Consider the following 22,776-nt stretch of genomic DNA (forward strand, 5'->3'; position numbering starts at 1 on the left):
AAGATGCAAGATTCTAATTATTTGCAATTAAAATCTAATTCAGAATTGCAGCATTCAAAAGCAACTCTGTTTAAAGATATCAAGACATGAGACTGTCTACTTTCACAATGAGTACACATGTTGGGGAAAATTGCACAAGGATGGGCCAGGTTCTTGGCTGGTCCCAGCTGGTGTTCCACTCTTTGTGAGGATCATTACTGGTAGAGTGAGAGCTGGGCCAGTGGTCAGGTCAGCGACAGACATCTGTTTAATGTGGAGAGCATCCAGATCTCTGGACCTCCCCCAAGGAGGCTTCTTCCTTGGGCTTTTCTTCCTTGGAAGAGAGCCAGAAAACTGAAGCGAAAAACTCCCTTCCCACTCCAATCTGATCTGCAGTTTGCAACTTCTTTTGCCTAAATACAAATGTACCTAGATATAAAATAACTTCCTGGTGTACGATTGACAAAAATATTCTTTTAGAAAGTGGTAATTTGTTAAATTTTGAAGTGTAGCATAAGATAAACAAAATACCTGCTTGCAAATAAGAATTCGATCTATCAGTGATTTCAGAGTTTGATTTTTTCCCCCACTTTTGTCAGCAACTAAAAAAACTGGACGTAATAAAAGCCTTTACAAAAGCAATGTAAGTAAAAATTTAGTCTATAATAAAGATGTTAATTACTGTTAAGATATTGCATACAATTTTAATTTTTAACGTTTTATGTTCATTTAATGACTGTCTTTTAATTAGATCTCTAAGTTTTTCACTGTTATATTTACTTTGGAAAATACCTTTAATATTTCTTTTTTTAAAGTCTCTTAAGCAAATATTAAAGTTTCAAAGAATATTTCATATAAGAAGTATATTTTCAGCCAAAGCTGTTTCAGGAATTTTAGAGTCAGGAAGAGTATACATATAGTTTAAGAAATAAATTGTACGCGTGTACCCCAATGTTTATCGCAGCACTGTTTACAATAGCCAGGACATGGAAGCAACCTAGATGTCCATCAGCAGACGAATGGATAAGGAAGCTGTGGTACATATACACAATGGAATATTACTCAGCCATTAAAAAAATACATTTGAATCGGTTCTACTGAGATGGATGAAACTGGAGCCCATTATACAGAGTGAAGTAAGCCAGAAAGAAAAACAACAATACAGTATACTAATGCATATATATGGAATTTGAAAGATGGTAACGATAACCCTATATGCGAGACAGAATAAGAGACACAGATGCATAGAACAATTTTATGGACTCTGAGGGAGAAGGTGAGGGTGGGACATTCTGGGAAAATAGCATTGAAACATGTATATTATCATATGTGAAACAGAACACCATTCCTTGTTCGATGCATGAGACAAGGGCTCAGGGCCGGGGCAATGGGATGACCCAGAGGGATGGGATGGGGAGGGAGGTGGGAGGGGGCGTCCAGGAAGGGGAACACATGTAAACCCATGGCTGATTCATGTCAATGTATGGCAAAAACTATTACAATATTGTAAGTAATTAGCCCCCAACTAAAATAAATAAATTTATAAAAAAAAAAAGAAATAAATTGTAATGACTGCAGTAACATTGGAATAAACAATAAGTTAAAGTATATCCTTGCATTACATTTTATATTTTTATGAGTTATAACTTTATTTTCCAAAAAATCTGAGACATAAATCATAGTTAATAACACTACAGGAAGTGTTCATCTAAGATTTTAATGAGTTACTTAGTAATAGTATGGAAAAATAGTATATCAGTACAGGGATACAGAAAATAGGGTGTGTGTGCATACTCAGTCGTGTCTGACTCTTTGCAACCCTTGGACCATAGCCTACCTGGCTCCTCTGTCCGTGGGATTCTCCAGGCAAGAATACTGAAGTGGGTTGTCATTTCCTCTTCCAGGGAATCTTCCCAGACAGAGGAATCAAAGGGGCATCTCCTGTATTGAGGGCGGATTCTTTACTGCTGAGCCATCAGGGAAGACCCAAGTAGAGTGTAATACTTATAAATGCCTGCTTAGAACTAACTTTGCACTTTGGGAGATGTTTTAGGATGCTTAGTACTTAAAATTGTCTCAAGGCAGTTCTGGAATGATTCCACATGAGGCAGATTGTCAGATAATATGGGAAAATGGAGCTCTAGGAGCAAGTCATGGAAAGTTTGCAGAGCAGAGGGGGTTATTTTATCTACTATTAAGTAATAGTAAGCGGCTATGGTTCAGGAGTGGCTTGCCATGAAAGCTCATCTGAAAATAGGAAGACAAGATTAATGAGGTAGAATTCTCAATTGGTGTCTATTTTAATAGTGTTATGCTATGTTCTAATTTCAGCAGTCATGCACTTTTGCATGGAGAAGGAAATGGCAACCCACTCCAGTGTTCTTGCCTGGAGAATCCCAGGGACGAGGGAGCCTGGTGGGCTGCTGTCTATGGGGTCGCACAGAGTCGGACACGACTGAAGCGACTTAGCAGCAGCAGCACTTTTGCAAAATAAGCTCACTACATATCAATGAGATATGTAGTGTTCAGCATGAATACTGAATAACTGATTTTTCTTTAAAGAATGAAATGTCACATTTCATTTACATGTTTACTTGCTAAGAGTATAAATTTAACTCAATGATAAGATTTTCATCATCTTTTCAAGCAGTTGTTATTATCAATATTTGTTATCAATATACAATATAACATTGTTGTATCAGTATATGTAATTGTACATCCAAATTCTTACATTTGTATCATTTGGTTAGTTTGTCTTAGTCTTACTTTTATTAAAATTTCTGAAAAGAGATAGGATTTTAAGACCTGAAAAGGCACTTCCTAAAATGCAAAGGGCAATGCAAGTGTTCCTATTCTATGGAGGTTGGGGTGCCAAAAGCTGATAGGAGACCATGGATGTGTATTCCTCTCCATTTAAAAAATCTTAAAGGTTTTGAATTTATGAATGAATGTATGCCTGTTTTTAACTCTTGATTTATGCAAGAATCCTTGATTCAGCTTATTAGAGAAATTGTCTTGTACATCTTCAGAGCTAGCCCCAAGGGTAGACTTTTGAGAATGTGGAAGAAAGGAGATTTACTCTGTAATATTTACCAGTGCGCCCTTTGCCCTGTCAGAACACATAGCAGAAGGAAGTAGAATTTCTTGCTGTATGTAGAATTAATGGGAGTAATTTGGGGGTTTCCAGTGCCCTCTTTTTTTCTCCCTGAGGGCCACTAAAGTAAAAGGACTGTCTCAGGTCTATGCAAGATTGAGCTAAACCCCTTTATATCAGAATTTTAGCTCAACTCTATGATTCTGTAATGCAAAGAAGACAAGATGCTATATTTTCATGCATATGACTAACTCCTCTTTTAATTTTGTAGGAGGCAGCATTTTCCATTATGACCCTAATTACTAAATTCTTAACATTCTGCATGTATTACCCACACATGACCTTTAAAAGGGTCATGTGATGTGTAATTCAGATGTAATAATTGATATTGAGAAAATATGAATTCATCTCTTTGTTATGCCACTTATTTTTGGTGGCTGTTGAAATTTTATGTAACTTGTGTCACATGTCTCTGTTTTAAAAAGTACACCATAATAGTAGCTGATTCAGGGATATAATAAGGACTAATGATGTAATAATGCTTTTATATTTCATGTTTCAGCTGGCCACAAGCAAGTCCATGATGTTCTACACATTTATCACTAATAGATGGGGTTCTAATTATTAACTTGTGAACCTCCTTGAAATAAAGAATTATCAAGTGTTTTATAAGCAAATTCTTTAACAGTGGTTGGTATTTCTAATATTGACAAATCAGAGAACTATAGATTTTTATGAATTTTTATGTTATGGAATACTACTGTTTTAAAAAATGTGTTCTGGAATTATATTTATAAGCTATGTTAGCATGTGCAGTTTACTTGACCTTCCTGTTCCTCCCTTTCTTCAAATAAAGATAATCAAAGTACCTACCTTATAAAGTTGTTAATAATGAGATAATTTACAAGTACCTGATAAATAGTAAGCATTCATTTAATATTATGTTGCTATTATTGTTGCTAGTAGTATTAATAAGAAAACTCAACAGGGTTGCAATATGGGACATATACTAGATCCAGAAAGCAATCATGAGAAAATATAATTGAGATTTCACAGTGTATCTGATATGATCATCCTTTATTTCAAGGCACACTCAGTTCTTTGAGCTGAGAGTCCTGTTGGGTATTTATCAAGTAGTTCGAAATATTGAAGGTCTAGAATGAGCTTCATGTGATTTCATGCTTGTTTTTAAAACGGATGATTACGTGCTGTTGTAGAATGTAAAATCTGTTTACTCATCTGGTTAAATACAGAGCAGGAGTATCAATTCCAGCCTAAGCCCAGAGACTAGAATGAATGTTGTACTGGATATGTTTTTTTTTTTTAATTCAAGTATAATTGCCTTACAATGTTGTGTTAGTTTCTGCTGTACAATAAAGTGAATCAGCTTTATGTATATATTTATCCCCTCCCTCTTGAACCTCCTTCCCACCCACTCCCCTAGGGCATCAGAGAGCACCAAGCTGAGCTCCCTGTGCTATACACAGCAGCTTCTCACTGGTTCTCTGTTTTACATACTCTTCGACAGAAATCACAGCAAGATTCTTTCTGACCCACCAAATAAACAAATGGGACCTAATTAAACTTAAAAGCTTTTTTACAGCAAAGGAAACCATAAACAAGACGAAAAGACAACCCTCAGAATGGGAGAAACCATTTGCACAGGAAGCAGCTGACAGCTGATTGTATTACCCCTGCTCTGATGTGCTCGTCTGATAAATGTATTGTCTTGTTCCTCATTATATTCCTTTCTTCCATCTCCCTCCTTCTATCTTCCTTTTTTCTATCTCACTTCGGACTTTGTCGTCCTCACTTTCTTCATCCTTCTCCTTTTCCTTTCTTTCCATGAACATTTATTAAGCATATCCAAAGGGCAGAACATATTGCCCAGCAGTGTTCTCAGGCCTTACGGAGTGTATCGCTTGATGGTAGTGGGGATGACTGTGTTTAGTGGTAGACTGACGGGGAGGGGTTGGGACTTCATCTTATCAGCAATGAGGATCCACTGTAATTTATTGAATAAGGATGAGATGAAAGGGATAGTCCTAAAAATTAATCATTTTGGATACAAATAAAGGGTGAATGGGAGGGAGAAGAGACTGATGATAGTAGGATCATTCAGGAGATAGTTTGTGTCTTATTTGGATTTACTATTCAAGTGGGCCTTAAAATGTCAAGTGGGCCTTAAGAAGCATTACTTCGAAGAAAGCCAGTGGACGTGATGGAAATAGTTGAGCTATTTCAAATCCTAACAGTTGATGCTGTGAAAGTGCTGCACTCAATATACCAGCAAATTTGGAAAACTCAGCAGTGGCCACAGGACTGGAAGAGGTCAGTTTTCATTCCAATCTCAAAGAAAGGCAATGCCAAAAAATGCGCAAACTACTGCACAGTTGCACTCATTTCACACACTAGCAAAGTAATGTTCAAAATTCTCCAAGACAGGCTTCAACAGTACGTGAACCATGAACTGCCAGATGTTCAAGCTAGATTTAGAAAAGGCAGAGGAACCAGAGATCAAATTGCCAACATCAGTTGGATCATCAAAAAAGCAAGAGATTTCCAGAAAAACATCTACTTTTGCTTTACTGACTATGCCAAAGCCCTTGACTGTGTGAATCACAACAAACTGTGGAAAATTCTTCAAGAGATGGGAATACCAGACCACCTGACCTGCCTCCTGAGAAATCTGTATGCAGGTCAAGAAGCAACAGTTAGAACTGGACATGGAACAACAGACTGGTTCCAAATCAGGAAATGAGTACGTCAAGACTGTGTATTGTCACCCTGCTTATTTAACTTATATGCAGAGCACATCATGAGAAATGCCAGGCTGGATGAAGCACAAGCTGGAATCAAGATTGCTGGGAGAAATATCAATAACCTCAGATATGCAGATGATACCACCCTTATGGCAGAAAGCGAAGAAGAACTAAAGAGCCTCTTGATGAAAGTGAAAGAGCAGAGTGAAAAAGCTGGCTTAAAATTCAACATTCAGAAAACTAAGATCATGGCATCTGGTCTCATCACTTCATAGCAAATAGATGGGGAAGCAATGGAAACAGTGAGAGACTTTATTTTTGGGGCTCCATAATCACTGGAGATGGTGACTGCAGCTATGAAATTAAAAGATGCTTTCTCCTTGAAAGAAAAGCTATGACCAACCAAGACAGCATATTAAAAAGCAGTGACATTATTTTGCCAACAAAGGTCCACCTAGTCAAGGCTACGGTTTTTCCAGTAGTCATGTATGGATGTGAGAGTTGGACTATAAAGAAAGCTGAGCACCGAAGAATTGATGCTTTTGAACTGTGGTGTAGGAGAAGACTCTTGAGAGTCTCTTGGACTGCAAGGGGATCCAAGTAGTCCATCCTAAAGGAAATCAATCCTGAATATTCATTGAAAAGACTGATGTTGAACTTGAAACTCCAATACTTTGGCCTCCTGATGTGAAGAACTGACTCATTTGAAAAGACCCTGATGCTGGGAAGATTGAAGGTGGAAAGAGAAAGGGATAACAAAGGATGAGATGGTTGGATGGCATCACTGACTCAATGGACATGAGTTTGAGTAAACTCTGGGAGTTGGTGATGGGCAGGGAGTCCTGGGGTGCTGCAGTCCATGGGGTCGCAAAGAGTTGGACACGACTGAGCTCCTGAACTAACCTGATTCCAACAATGTTGCTCTTAAGTGAGAAAGCTCTGAATGAGTTTAGAAGCAATAATATTATTGACAACAAGTGCGATACACGGAAAAATGTGAAGAAGTGGCAAAACTTGGTGATTAGATACAAAGGGTGAAGGAAAGATAGGAAGAGCTAAATTGTGGTGTACAGTTTAGTTTCAGTATGGTATTTGGAAGTTATTGCCCACATTAATAAAAAAAAGGGAAACTCAGGATGCGAAAAGAAAATTAACTCATTTTTATATGTTTCAAATATGAGGTGTCAGTCAAGTCAAATGATGGATAATTTCATTATTGTTTGACAAACTTTTTATTAGTTTATATTCACATAGATTATTTAATCACCTTGCATTCTAGAATACAGTATGCTGTTGTAAGAGTTATTTTTGCTTTTGTAATTTTAAGTATTTTATATTCTGGTAAGCAGATTATCATTGTTGCATGATGTTTGAGATGTAGTGCTTTGGTCTAAATTAGTTTTGGGTCATAATACACTTGTTATTAATAAAGGACAAGACATTGTCTAAACATTTGAGTTAATGGAACATTGAAAGACTAGCATTGCATAGAAATGATGTAATTGAATTGGCAAAGAGCTTTGCATAATGCTCATTTATTTAGGGTATTTGGAAAGGTCATTTTTATGATCATTTATTATAGTGCTTAAGCATAAATATCAGAAAAAGGTAATGAGATAAAATGTTTAGCCTGTAAGATAGTTACAGGTACTGTTTTCAAAAATAATACTATAATTTAGAAACCAGTAAACAAATTCTTTGTAATGATTTAAAGGAGACTGAGATGTTAATGAAAGAATTTAGTAGTTGTCTAGTCACACATCTCCTTATGACCAGTGCTAAAAGTCTGAGGTATATACTTCCATGTATTTTTGGCTCATCATACAAGTTTTTACGAATCTGTATATTTTGTAAAAGTTTGTTTTCACAAAAATGAGATCATACTATCATTCATATTATTTTGCCACTTACACTTTTTACTTAAAAATGCATCATGAACATCCTTTTTTATGAAAACACATAGACCTCATTCATTTTTTTTCCATACCTGCGTAACATTCCATTGTTGAGGATTGTTTTAAAAGTTTTAAATGTGGTCTCTTGGTTATTTTAGTTAACAAAGCCATTTGTCTTTGCAAAATTAGATTTGCCGAATCAAAACATTAGCAAAAAACTTTCTAATATTCATCATTTCTTCCCTAATATTTAGCATTTCCAAAACTACTGTATGATAGCGATCAGGGCTGTCCTGTTATTTTAATAGTAGTTGGTTTTGTAAATACTGTTTGCTAAGAACTTGTTAATAATAATGAAAGTCATGAATATATAAACCAATCCGAAATATAGCATTTGGACAACAGCCCATATATGGCCACACAGTTTTGCTTGCACCCACCCTCCCATTTAGTCTACCTACCTCCCCTCCCCCGATTATTCTAAATGTCATGGATGTCATCTCCCTGCTTTTTATGTAGTGTTACTGCATCCATATATATTTATTAAATCTTTATTTTGTTTTTTAAGCTACATAAGAATGTGTTGGATTTAATTGTTTTCATTTTTGTCACTTGTATTTAACAAAATTTACTCATATTGTTGTGTGTTAAAGCATGAAATCAGATTTCTTCCAAATCGTTCAAATATTTTGACAAAGTCTGTACAATATTCTTATCATTATTTCATTTTCTATAGAGATTAAACTCTTGATATCTGTATTGGTGACAGTGTATTTGTTGTTAAGTTACAGTTTTCTTTCTTTTTTTCCTTTAACCTTCATTGTCAAGCAATATGTTTTAGTGGTTAAAAACACCGACTTTGGAGCCAGATATCTAGGATTTCAATCTCAGATGTGCTACTTATTACTTAAATATGGCTGGATTTTACTAATCTAATTCTATAAAGCTTTTGCTTTTTGATAGACAAATTTAAACTACCTTTATTTTTATATGAACTAGTTATTTTTTTTTCTGGTTTTTGATATGAACCAGTTATTTGTTTTCATTTTCAGCTCAGTCAGTTCAGTCGCTCAGTCGTGTCTGACTTTGTGACCCCATGGACTGCAGTACGCCAGGTCTCCTGTCCATCAGCGACTCCCAGAGTTTACTCAAACTCATGTCCATTGAATCAGTGATGCCATCCAACAATCTCATCCTCTGTCGTCCCCTTCTATTCCTGCCTTCAATCTTTCCCAGCAACAAGGTCTTTTCAAATGAGTCAGTTCTTCACATCAGGTGGCCAAAGTATTGAAGTTTCAGGTTCAGCATCAGTCCTTCCAGTGAATATTGAGGACTGATTTCCTTTAGGATGGACTGGTTGGATCTCCTTACAGTCCAAGGGACTCAAGAGTCTTCTCCAACACCACAGTTCAAAAGCATCAATTCTTCGGCCCTCAGCTTTCTTTATAGTCCAACTCTCACATCCATACATGACTACTGGAAAAACCATAGCTTTGACTAGATGGACCTTTGTTGGCAAAGTGATGTCTCTGCTTTTTAATATACTGTCTAGATTGGTCATAACTTTTCTTCCAAGGAGCAAGCGTCTTAATTTCATGGCTGCAGTCACCATCTGCACTGATTTTGGAGCCCAGAAAAATAAAGTCAGCCACTGTTTCCACTGTTTCCCCATCTATTTGCCATGAAGTGATGGGGCCAGATGCCATGATCTTAGTTTTCTGAATGTTGAGTTTCAAGCCAACTTTTTCACTCTCCTCTTTCACTTTCATCAAGAGGCTTTTTAGTTCCTCTTCACTTTCTGCCATAAGGGAGGTGTCATCTGCATATCTGAGGTTACTGACATTTCTCCCAGCAATCTTGATTCCAGCTTGTGCTTCATCCAGCCTGGCATTTCTCATGATGTACTCTGCATATAAGTTAAATAAGGAGGGTGACAATATGCAGTCTTGACGTACGCCTTTCCTGATTTGGAACCAGTCTGTTGTTCCATGTCCAATTCTAACTGTTGCTTCCTGACCTGAATACAGATTTAATTAACTGTGTATGTGAATTGCTTAGTCTCTGTATATTCTGGGTTACTCTTCTATAAAGTGGAATTAATAATAGTACTTAATTTATATGTGACTATTAAATAAGTTGGGCTTCCCTGGTGGCTCAGTGGTAATGAACCTGCCTGTCAATACAGGAGAGGTGGTTTCCATTCATGAGTGGAAGATTCCCTGGAAAAGGAAATGGCAACCCACTACAGTTTTTGTGTGGAAGATCCTATGAACAGAGGAGCCTGGTGGACTACAGCCCATGGGGTCACAAAAGAGTGGGATATGACTTAGTGATTAAACAAAAATTAAAAGAGTTTATATAAATAAATAAATTTGTTAGAAATGAAAAGTTGAACCATAAACAAGGAAGGAGTTTGAGGTGCTGACCCTCCTGTTCAGTGTAAAATCTGCATGTACCTTTATAGCTGGCTCTCTGTATCAGTGGTTCTGCATCTTCAGATCATAGTCGTATAGTACATATTTATTGAAAAAATCCGTGTATAAGTCGACCCACACAGTTCAAACCCACGTTGTTCAAGGATTATCTCTACTTGATTTATAATAGACAATATACATTGTGTTATTTGTATTTCATATTAATTTTATTGTTTCTTTTTTTTTCTATTTCTTTACTTTTGCTGATTTTTCTGTTCTTAAGTCATCCCACAACACTTTGAAATTATAACTTGTACTGAGTATCTATTTCCTTTGGTAATATGCTTATTTTAACAGCAGTATATATGCATACCTATACTTACTGATTTTAAAGGAATATAATAACTATATCCTTTTTGCGCTAAGCTACGTGACATATCCCAATTCCTTCTTAGCCCACTGAAATTTTCCAAAGTGATTATTCCACTTTTCACTGTCTTCAGCAGTACATGAGAGGTTCAGGGGCCCCACATTATATTACCATGCCTAGTTATTTTCAATATTTTTCATTTTAGCCATTTGGGAGGATATATAGTTAAATTTCATTGTGTTTTAATGTGCATTTCCCAGATTATTGGTAATTTTTGGTACTGTTTCCTGTGTTTATGCCTTTGAACTTTGCCTTTTGTGAAGTATTCAAGTCTCTCTTATTTTTATTATTGTCTTATTTCTTATTTGCAGTGGTTAATGATATAATCTGTATATAAGTCCTTTGTTTATATTTATTCCAGATATCTCTTGATTTTCCCATAATAATGTTGTTTGGTGAACACAGTTCAAAGTCTTAGTTTACGTAAATGAATAGTCTTTTTGGTTAGTGTTTTTTTTGTCCTAAAGTCCTTCTCAAACAAAAACCAAGATCATGAATATATTCTGATATATCATCATTTTAAAGACAGATGAAACATGTTTGAGATCTTTTCCTTTTTTTAAGTTCTTAGAAAAGTTTTGAGAAAGTAGTGCTATTTCTTCTTTAAATGCTTAGTCATGTTTGCTGATGAAGCCCTTTGAGACTGGGATTTTGGGGAAGAATTGACCAGAGTTCAATTTTTTTAAGTTATGTGGCTGTTAGATTTTCTAATTCTTCATGAGTCAGTTTTGATAAGTTGTGTTTTCAGAAATGTTCTAGAAAACAGTTCTTAATTTGTTTGCATCAAGTTGTTCATAATATCTTCTTAATGTTTATTTTTCCCTTTTTAAAACGATTACTCCAGAATTGAACTTTAAATTTGAATTTGTATATTTTTTTGTTCTAGGGATTCTTTTTTTTTCCTCTGTATATTGTTTATCCAATGTTTACATTCCAGTTTGGAATTCTTCTTTCTTTCTTTCATTATTTCAGCCTATACAGAGTCACTTATTCTAACTTACTGTCAATCTGGTTCCTTCAAGCCACAGTACCTCCTCGATTGTGTTCTTGTTTGCTGCTGCTGCTGCTGCTAAGTCGCTTCAGTCGTGTCCGACTCTGTGCAACCCCATAGACGGCAGCCCACCAGGCTCCGCTGTCCCTGGGATTCTCCAGGCAAGAACACTGGAGTGGGTTGCCATTTCCTTCTCCAATGCAGGAAAGTGAAAAGTGAAAGTGAAGTCGCTCAGTCGTGTCCGACTCTTCGCGACCCCATGGACTTCAGCCTACCAGGCTCCTCCATCCATGGGATTTTCCAGGCAAGAGTACTGGAGTGGGGTGCCATCGCCTTCTCCGGTGTTCTTGTTTAGCTTACTATTGACCAGTGAGATGTTTAATGTTGTAGCCCCCAGGCTGGACAGAACTTTGGGGGCTATCTCAGGTAGAGATATTGACAGGCCCTGGTAACCAACCATTCAATTTTGTTTCTATGATTTTTGACTGTTTTAGATAGCTAATAAGTAGAATCAAACAAGATTTATACTTTTGTGGCTGGCTCATTTTTAGTTATCATGCCATCCTCAAGATTCATCCATATCAGAGCATGTAATAATTTCCTTTTTTAAAGATGAATGATCCATTTTCTACATATACCATGTTTCATTTATCTGTTTATCTATCAATAGATAGTTGAGTTGCTTCCACCTTTTGCTAATTGTAAATAATGCTGCAGTGAACGTGAGTGGTCAAATATTACTTCAAGACCCTGCTTTTAATTCTTTTGGATATATACTGAGACGTAGAATTGCTGGATCATATGGTAGTTCTGTATGTAAATTTTTGAGGTATTTTATACTATTTCCTATAGTGGTTGCACTCCGTTTTATAATCCTACCATCAGTTCATGAAGGTTTCAGTTTCTCCACATCCTCATCAACACTTATTATTTTCTGTTCTTTTTAATACTAGCCATCCTAATGGGTTTGAAATGATATCTCATCGTAGTTTTGATTTGCATATCTCTAATGATAAGTAACATTGATCATCTTTTTATATGCTGTTGTCCATTTTTTACCTTTGGTAAAATGTCTATTCAAGTCCTTTTCCCATTTAAAAAATCAGGTTATTTTTATTGAGTCATGAAAGTGAAAGTCGCTTAGTCGTGTCTGACTCTTTGCGACCCCATGGACTATATAGTCCATGGAATTCTCAGGCCAGAATACTGGAATGGGTAGCCATTTCCTTCTCCAGGGTATCTTTCCAAGCCAGCAATTGAACCCAGGTCTCCTGAAATTGCAGGTGGATTCTTTACCAGCTGAATCACAAGGGAAGCCCAAGAATACTGGAGTGGGTAGCCTATCCCTTCTCCAGGGGATCTTCCCAACCCAAGAATCAAACTGGGGTCTCCTGAAGTACAGGTGGCTTTTTTACCAATTGAGCTATCAGGGAAGCCCTTATTGAGTTATAAGAATATATATATATATATATATATTTGTGTGTGTGTGTGTATATATATATATGTATATGTATATATATATATGTAGTGGGTATTACCTCCTTAGCTCCTCATCAGATACGATTTGCAAGTATTTTCTCCCATTGCATTTCACTTTTGATTGTGTTCTTTAATGCACATACATGTTTAAGTTTGCAGTCACATTTGTCTTTTTTTTTTTTTGCATTTATTACCTGTGCTTTGGTGTCATATCCAAATAATCACTGTCAAACCCATTGCCATGGAGCTTTTCCTCTGTTTTCTTTTAGGAGTTTCAAAGTTTTAGATTTTTGTTTTAGATCATAATCCATTTTGAGTTAACTTTTATATATGATGTAAGATGAAGTCCAATTTCACTCTTTTTCATGGACATATCTAGTTGTCCCAACACCATTTGTTGAAGAACTTATTCATTCTTCATGGGCTGTCCTTAACACACTTGTCAAACATCATTTGACCATATACGTAAGGGTTTCTTTCTTGGTTCTTTATTCCATTGGTATTTATGCAGGTCATGCTATGGACATTCTTATGCAAGTGTTTTCTGGACATATATTTTCCTTCTTTTAGGTATCAGGATTGTAATTGTGAGGTCATAGGATAGGTAAATGTGTAATTTAAAAATTGCCAGATAGTATTCTGAAGTGGCTGAAACAATACTTGGTACTATCAGTCTTTTAAGTTTTAGCCATTTTGTTAAGGTAGAGTCACTTTTTAAAATCTTTTGATTGAATTGTTATTTAAGGATTAGTTTGAGATAACTTTAAGTCCTTCAATATGTGTTCATTTTTTTTACTCTTCCCACTAGAGTATAAACTTTGTTACATGCTATTTGCTGCTTAATTTCTGATGTTTGCTGACATTGAGCAGGTACTCAATGAAAGTTTATTTTGAATGAGTGAAATGAGTGAACAAATAATCAAAACATGAATATTTACCTTTTTCCTGATAACTCTGAGATTTGTATGCATCAGATATATCTAGGATCTTCTCCAGAGTCAAATAATTAGTCATGAATATTTTGGTGGCTGGGCTTCCCAGGTGGCACCGGTGGTGAAGAAGCTGCCTGCCAATGCAGGAGACATAAGTGATGCTGTTTCAATCCCTGGGTTGGGAAGATCCCCTGGAGAAGGGCATGGCAATCCACTACAGTATTCTTGCCTGGAGAGTCCCATGGACAAAGGAGCCTTGCAGATACGACAGAAGCGACTTAGTACAGCACAGCAGATTTTGGTGGTTGACTCACCATAGGAAAAATATGGCAGGACAAAGTGTTAGGAATCTATATTCAGTTTGCCAGATGCCCATAGTCTCCCACTGAACTATATTTTAAAACTTAACAGTAAAGTTAAAAAATAGATAAATAAACTAATTTAAAATAAAAAAAAAACTTAGCGTAGTAATATTAAAAGGCAGGATAGTTTTAGAAATTAGGAAAAGCAGTTCATCTGTAGAAACATTGTTCAAGGACTTTAGTTTCATTTTTTACAACCATAGAGTTGCTACTAATTTTAAGGGAAATGAATTATTTTTGTAATACAGGCTTATATTCTGTCTAATCTGTGTAATACAACTAAATCTTGATTGTTGTAGTATTGGTGATTTGACTTATGAACTATCCAGAACCTTTTATTTCTTCTTACCTGTTTTTTTGATCCACTTTCCTGTTCTAAATACTTTCACCAAACAATTATCAGAAAAATTAGCAGAGAAAAATAAGACAGAGAGTAGAGGAATAAGTTGAAGGAGAAGGAAATAAAACAAACACTCAAGCTGCCTATGAAGTTTTTTCCATTAGCACAAATAATCATGAATTTAGAAGTGACTTTTATAGATGGACTTAAAAGTGGTTGCCATAATAATCCCTGATGTTTTAGCAGTTTTAATGCTGTATTTATATATAAACAAACATAATAAAAGTGATCAGGTATTTTATATAATCAAGTATTACAAAATTAAATCAATATTTGAGTTTCTGGGTTTGAAAAGCCATTGATGTTATATGGATTCATTTTCTTTTGGTGCTCTTTAGATGTTGCATAACAAAAAAGTATATTTGTTTTCTGTACTTTATGAAGCTTTATCCTATAAAATATAATTTCTCTGTAATGAGATTAGATGCAGTCAGTGGCTTGAGGACCCAATTTACCTACTGAAAAAAGCCTAAGTTCTCCTTTATTTGTTTTTATTTTCTCCCCAGTGGTTAATACACATTTTGAATAGTCATGGCTGTTAAAGTAAGACTTATATATGGTTTTGTTAGTGTAATCTATGAAAATGTGAGCATTATATTAGTATGAGTAATAGTAATGCTTATGATAATGCGGTATAAGACTTTAAAGTAAATTTTTTGTCCTTGTATTTCATATTGGAAGCAGATGTAAAAGTATTAAATATTTTTGGCCCTTCTATTCTGTGCAGTATTTTGAGTTACATCCAATTTAATGACTCTACATTATTATATTCTTCCCCCACCAGAAAGTGAAATAAAGAAAACCACTTTACCCTTTCATAACGACAGCAACATGAATGAAAATCTCAATATAAAGGAGGAAAGAGTTTTAGGATACACTTCAAAAAATATATCTTTGGAAGATGAAAGAAGTCAATTGCATTCCAGGAAAAAACGTTTTTTATCATATCCAAGATACGTGGAAGTTATGGTTACAGCTGACTCTAAAATGGTTCATCATCATGGACAGAACTTGCAGCACTACGTACTAACTCTAATGTCAATTGTAAGTAAACTTAACAGGTCCTTGGTATTTTCTAAAATGTTTAACATAATATTTTTTCACATTTAATTAAAAATTTCCCCAAACTTTAGATGTAAGCAAATTGTTTATATTTAAGCCAAAATATCTTAATGAAATTTAAATAGATGTATATAGAAAGTATTCCATTCTGTTACTTGGACAACTTTTAAAAAAATCTAAAAACCTTTTAAACAAACTACTTACAGAAAGTGCTTCAATCTTGACTTCATCACGTGAATGACTTCTGCCCCCTAGTGACAGAACTGATCTTTTGCCCTTTGAATCTGAATTTTTAATCGTGTTTCTGTATAGATGGAGGGGATACTAATTTTACTACTGCTGCATTCACCTAATCAAATTGGGACACATATTTTAAGTTATAAATGTATTTATGGTAATAAAAGGAGCTCTATTATTAATAGAGCTGCTTTAACAAACTTGGGATGTAAGACCACAGAATCTTGAGATCATGGCATTTGATCCCATCACTTCATGGCAAATAGTAGGGGAAATGGAAACAGTGGCAGATTTTATTTTCTTGAACTCCAAAATCACTGGACGGTGACTGCAGCCTTGAAATTAAAAGACATTTTCTCCTTAGAAGAAAAACGATGACAGACCTAGACAGTGTATTAAGAAGCAGAGACATCACTTTGCTAACAAAAGTCCATAAAGTCATAGCTATGGTTTTTCGGTAGTCATGTATGGATGTGAGAGTTGGACCGTAAAGTAGGCTGAGTGTTGAAGAATTGATGCTTTCAAACTGTGGTGCTGGAGAAGACTCTTGAGAGTCCCTTGGACTGCAAGGAGATCCAACCAGTCAATCCTAAAGGAAATTAACCCTGAACATTCATTAGAAGGACTGATGCTGAAGCTGAAGCTCCAATACTTTGGCCACCTGATGTGAAGAGCCAACTTGTTGGAAAAGACCCTGATGCTGAGAAAGATTGAGGGCCAGAGGAAAAGAGGGTGACAGAAGATGAGATGGTTGGATGGCATCAGGGACTCAACGGTCATGAGTTTGAGCAAACTCAGGGAGATGGTGAAGGACAGGGAAGCCTGGTATGCTCTAGTCCATGGGGTCGCAGAGTCAGACACAAGAGTCAGTCAGCCAGAGTCAGTCAGTCACTTAGTGACTGAACAACAACAACGAACAGTAAGATCACAGTAGCTATAAGAACTTTTGATCTGATGTTAACGTCTCTGTTGAGCAGTGGTGGCGTATGAATAGATTTCTAGTGCCAGTGAACAGCACCAGTTCTGTGTTAGTGGTAGCACTCTATATACATAAAAGTACATAGGCACACATATACATATGTATGGGCTTCCCTGGTGGCTCAGATGGTGAAGAATCTGCCCCCAGTGCAGGAGACCCAGGTTTGATTTCCGGGTGGGAAAGATCCCTTGGAGAAGATCACTTGGAAAAGGGAATGGCTACCCACTCCAGTATTCTTGCCTGGTGGGCTTCAGTCTGTGGGGTCACAAAGAGTCAGACACAACTGAGGGACTAACACACACACACAGATATAGACACACATATACCTACTGTCTGGGACATTGCTGAAGTAAGTCCTGTTCTTTTGAAGTAATTGCTAAAAGCAGCTCTTTCATGCTCAGGAGTATCTTGGTTTAGCTGATGAAATTTATTGTTTCCCCTATTTATGTGCATTCAGGGTATTGGATCATATCTCATATTCACAGAGAGGGAATTCAGGTCTGCTTGGCTGAAAAGATGGGACCAGGACACATCTATTATAAATCTCACTTAGCAAGAACTCTGCAATCAACTTCATTGTGACTGGAAAGACCCTAAGACCTTGTTATTTTCCTTACATATAGCATTTTATCTTAAATTCTTTTAAGTGCTAGAAATACATTGCTTTGCTGCCTAAACAAAGTATCTGGTATGAAATGAGCACTCAATAGTTAGTAAAAGAATAAGTAAATAGATGATTAAGGTAATACTTTTTTCAGAATAAGTGGCATTATAATGGGCAACAAACAGATATCATTTAAAATGATTTGTTGAAATTTGTGCAGTGTAGATGTGTTTTATTTACTTGAATTGAATTTTTAAAGTAATAACACAGCTCTATATACAGATTTATCCTGATTACTTTTTAACCTCTGAATCTGAAGTAACTATCTAGCTGTATAATTATCTAGATGTGTAATTATTTAGATACTGGTGTGGCATGCTCATTGTGAAGGGATTCTAATGAGAACATTGACATGGAGGATGCTGATTGATATATAGGAAATTATATCATTTATATGGAATAGTGTGGGTTAAACTTGGAAATTTTATATGGTTGAAGAAGATATTCATTAAGAAAATTGGGGAGGTGATAGAGATACTGAAGAAAAATACTAGATTTTATAAGTACAACAGATTTTGATGTTAAACGACAACTCCCATATCAGTACTTCGGAAATACTGACTCTAAGAGGTAAAGGAACACAAGAGTAATTTTTGAAAAGCTACATACAGTTTTAGTGATGGTGCCATCCTCAGAAAAGTTTTGTCATATGTATTTTATGATAAAAATCATTATCATAGTATCAATTAGAAGATATTGTGATGTACCTTGTGAAGTTGTCCATGGGGGTTTTAAAACCAGAGTTCATCAATGACAAAGTCAACCTTCTGACATCATGGAAAGTAAATCTGGTTCTGAGATTGCTTGAAACCAAAGACCGATACATGCACGTACCATTCCCTAGATGTTTAATCCCATTAGGAGAGCCCGTTTCGGTTAAGATGAAATGTTCGTAGATGCTGTCAGTTAGTTTGTGTTTAGCTTTCATTCGTAGGGAAATACTGCCACTGTTGAGGAATAGGGGGATATTCCAAATATAGATGTTGTTGTTTAGTTACGAAGTCATGTCCGACTCTTTTGCAACCCCATGGACTATAGGAGGAAAAATTTAGGAGGATAAATCTCCCTTTTGAGGTAGTTTTGGTTTTATACATAGTTTCTTTCCTCTTCAGAGGTCTGATTTCAGATGACTTCAGATTACCTGGGTTTTTTGTTTACTCTATTCCTTTTTTCTTTCATTAAATGTTTAAATAAGGATATAGGAAAGTCAGTAGACTTTATAATTTTGGACACGCATTGTTATTTTATTAGTTAAAAACAGTGGCTATAGTTATATTTGTACATGTAAACCATATTAAAGGTAAAAAGAAACTTGGAGAAAGAGTCAACAGACTTGTTTTGCTTGGGAATGTCTTAGTTTTAGTATTAAAAGTGTTATATCCCTGGAAATCCCTTAGTCCTGAGCAGACAGGGACAGTTGGTCACACTACATGGAGACTTGTCAAATATAATCCAGCTTGTTTTATCTGCACTTGTGAAGTCCATTTCCAGATTGCTCTAAAGAAGTAAGAGGAATGCTGTTTCCCCAAAACTGTCCCCAAATGTTGCCAGTTGAAGAAGAAGCCATTCAAGTTTTGTGTATGTCCTGATTTTTAGAGACATTAACTGTATTTATTCAGACACACTTGGCGTATTGGTAATGTTTTTTGGTCATAGTAATTTAGGAAAAAGACAAGAATATGTGATTTAGACCTGGAATATGATTGAGAGACATTTAAAGAAAAGTTCAAAGTGATGAAAGAGATTTTGTGTTGAGCTGCAGATATAGTGGGGGAGATTGCCGAATGCTTTCAGCATTGAGCAGATGGATTGTATACATACTTTAGAGAGGGGATTATCTACCCTTACTCATCCCATACAAAGTAAACAATTATGCTGTCTTCTCAAACTTTTCCTTTTCTTTCAACAGTTTAACAATATCTGAGTGCAGGGGATATAGAAATAATGTGTGAGTTAATTCACCTTTTAGAGTGCTTTATTCAAGTTGTAAAAATAGCTTAGTGATCTCTATTCAAAGAGTTTCTAGAAATAACATTAAAATTAGCTGGGAAAAACACATTTGTGGTGTATAGTATATCTAATGAAATAAGTGTGTATTAAATGAGCAGAGATATTTAGTTTTTTGCTACTCTAAAATTTTTCCTTAGAGAATTTGGGTGATATTATCAGGTTAAAATGTCATTTTACATTCATTTTTAAACTATTAAGATGTATTTAAATTAGGAAAATTACTTTTTTCAACAGATTTATTTTGACATGCAATGACTAACTACTGTTTAACAAAACTTGGAAATATTATCAGAAGCCTCCACACTCCTTTTGTTTACAAAGTTTGATTTGATAATATTCACCTTGTTACGGATTTAATAATGTAAATTTCAAGAGTCTCGTTTGTCAGGAATTAGCCCTATTTTTAAAAACACAGTTGCTATTAGAGGCATTTATCGACTAGAAAGTTTCACCTACATGACGTTGACTTAATATCATTGCTTTCAATTCTTTGAGTTGTCTTTACTGATGTTATTTAGGATGAGGAAAATTTTCAACCATATTAGAATAAAAACTAATGATTTGCTTTCGTACATCATGTTCAACCATTTTACGTTACCTTTTCCTTCAACTCAGTGCTCTACCTGTTCTTAATTCTTTGCATATGTTTTCTTCGGACATATGTGGAATGTCATTTTCTAACTTAAAAACAATAACGTCTTTCTGATGAGTAAGGATCTTTGTAAAAAAAATCTGTTCACTTTGTTAAAATCAGTTTTTTATAGAGAACTTCAAAGGTGAAGGTGGTCAGAAGGTACAAATATCCAGTTATAAGATAAATTACGCCTGGGAATGTGATGTACAGCGTGGTGACTGTAGTTAGCAATACTGTATTTTGTATTTGAAAGTTGCTAAGAGAGTAGATCTAAAAAGTCCTTATTAGAAAAAAAAATTACAACTAAATGTGGTGATGGATGTTAACTAAACTTATTGTAGTCATTTGCAATACACACACACACACACACACACGCACACACATAAAATCATTGTATACCTAAAACTAATATACTGATATATGTCAATTATCTTAATTTTTTTAAATGGCTTTAAAAAAAAAGTTGGTCTCTAAACATGCCATATATGAACATTTGCTGAAGCTCTGTTTCAAAATAGTTGGTCAGTTAATAGAGATATAATTTGCTTCATGCTTTGCACGAACTGTATGTTGCCTGAGATTTTCTTAAAATATTTAAACAATTTATAGCATTTCTTTTCCTTTTGCTAATTATCTATGAAGCAATGTTTACTATTTTATGAGGCATGTAAAGCAATATGAATTCTATATGCTAGGGGAAAAAACACTTAGAGAATAAAGGATTGAATACATTTTAATTGGATCAATAAAAGTTCTAATGCATAGCACTCTAAAATGGAGTGATTACAGTTATATATACTAATACGACATGGTTTTATAGAACAGAAAAGATAACTTAGAAATCTGATCTAGTGTTTTCTACAGTATAGTCTGTGGGGTGGGATACTAGTCCTGTGGCTCGTTCATGGAGGGGAAAAGAGAATTTGGCCAGGCAGTGGAGTGAAACACTACATATAATAAATACCTCTCTTGTACAATTAATATTTATGCATGTCAAGACTAGTCAAGGCTAGTCAAGACTTAGCCTAGTCAAGACTCCATGAAGAGTTATCCGTGGAGTTATCCACTCCAAGAGTTATCCACTCCAAGAGTTATCCACTCCAAGATATCTGTGAAGATATCTTTTTACTCAACTTTTCTCCGACTGTGGAATAATTTTTTTCTTTAAAACAAATGTTCTCACACCCTTTTCCCAACAGCTTCTGGTGAATACTAATCCAATACACCGGGGCATTGCGACCAAGGGTGCCTGGTGCTCAGTGTGGTGAGGGGTATTGAGACAAAAAGTAGATAAATCTAGTTTCAGAGCTGGACAACTGGCTTGTAACTAGTAAGAGCCAGAACTGAAATCTAGGTCTCCTGTCTGAGTAGGACTTCTGAGGCCATGATCAAGTGACTATAGCAGGACAGTGTCAGGGGGTAGGGCATGAATCACAATCAGGGTCTAAAATAACGTTTGTGCCAAGAACTATTTAGGAAGTACTTAGGGTAGAGTGCTGAAATTTCATAAGATCAGACAAAGTAGTCAGAGCTGAAGCTAGACTGCCTCGGGTGGAAATTACCCTGTTGCTTTCAGCCACCTAACCTCGAGTGTGTTATGAATTTCTCTGTACCTTAATTTTCTTATACATAAAATGGACACAGTAGTTTCCAGCTCATAAAATTTGTTGTGAGAATTCTTAAACGAATTAATACATTTAAAACTTAGATCACATCTGACACACAATAAATATTCAATAAATATTATTTCTAGTTATGTATTTATGAGGGAGCTGCAAACTTGATACCCTATCATTATGATGGCCTATTGTGGGGTGGCAGTTTTAGGGATAAGAGAAGCATGTTGTCATGATAACTAGAAAAGCTTCTGAAATAACAAGTAGGCCTTCTGATCATTTACCTGTCTGATTCACCATTCAGCTTAATTGAACAGTTACTCAATAAAAGCACCTCTAAATATCCAAATACTGTAAAATATATGTATGTATAGAGTGTGAGCACATAGATTATGAAGGTCAATATATAAAACAGTAAGAAGTAAGTGTCTACAATTAAATAAGCAAAATGACCTTGAAGAGACATGCCATTTAATTTTAATTAATTAATTTTTATTGGAGTGTGCTTGCTTTACATTGTTGTGTTAGTTTCTGTTGTGCAACAATGTGAATCAGCTATCTGTATACATATATCCCCTTCCTCTAGAGCCTCCCTCCCAACCTCCACCATCCCACTCTTCTAGATTGTCACAGAGCGCTGAACTGAACTCTCTATGCTATACAGCATCTTCCCACTAGCTTATCTGTTTTACACATGGTAGTGTATATAGAAACATGGCATTTTAGTGTAAAAACAAAATACTACCCTGAGGATTTTTTTGGGGGTATAGATGAATAATTATTTAAATTGAACCATCTGTGTCTTTTACCCCTGGAAGACTGAATTTTTAATGGTA

General features: G+C 35.5%; 1 protein-coding gene across 1 annotated transcript in view; it reads left to right on the plus strand.

The window, feature by feature from the left end:
• Window positions 1–22,776, plus strand: part of ADAMTS20 (ADAM metallopeptidase with thrombospondin type 1 motif 20) — a 195,783-nt gene that overhangs the window by 30,363 nt on the left and 142,644 nt on the right. Inside the window, exon 4 of the mRNA XM_081593614.1 lies at window positions 15,523–15,782. Coding sequence (XP_081449740.1) covers window positions 15,523–15,782 — 260 coding nt within the window. The remainder of the gene's footprint in view (window positions 1–15,522; window positions 15,783–22,776) is intronic.

The sequence above is a fragment of the Giraffa tippelskirchi genome, chromosome 4, assembly GCF_054371585.1.
Source record: "Giraffa tippelskirchi isolate mGirTip1 chromosome 4, T2T-mGirTip1v1.2.pri, whole genome shotgun sequence".
In the NCBI taxonomy this organism is placed as follows: domain Eukaryota; kingdom Metazoa; phylum Chordata; class Mammalia; order Artiodactyla; family Giraffidae; genus Giraffa; species Giraffa tippelskirchi.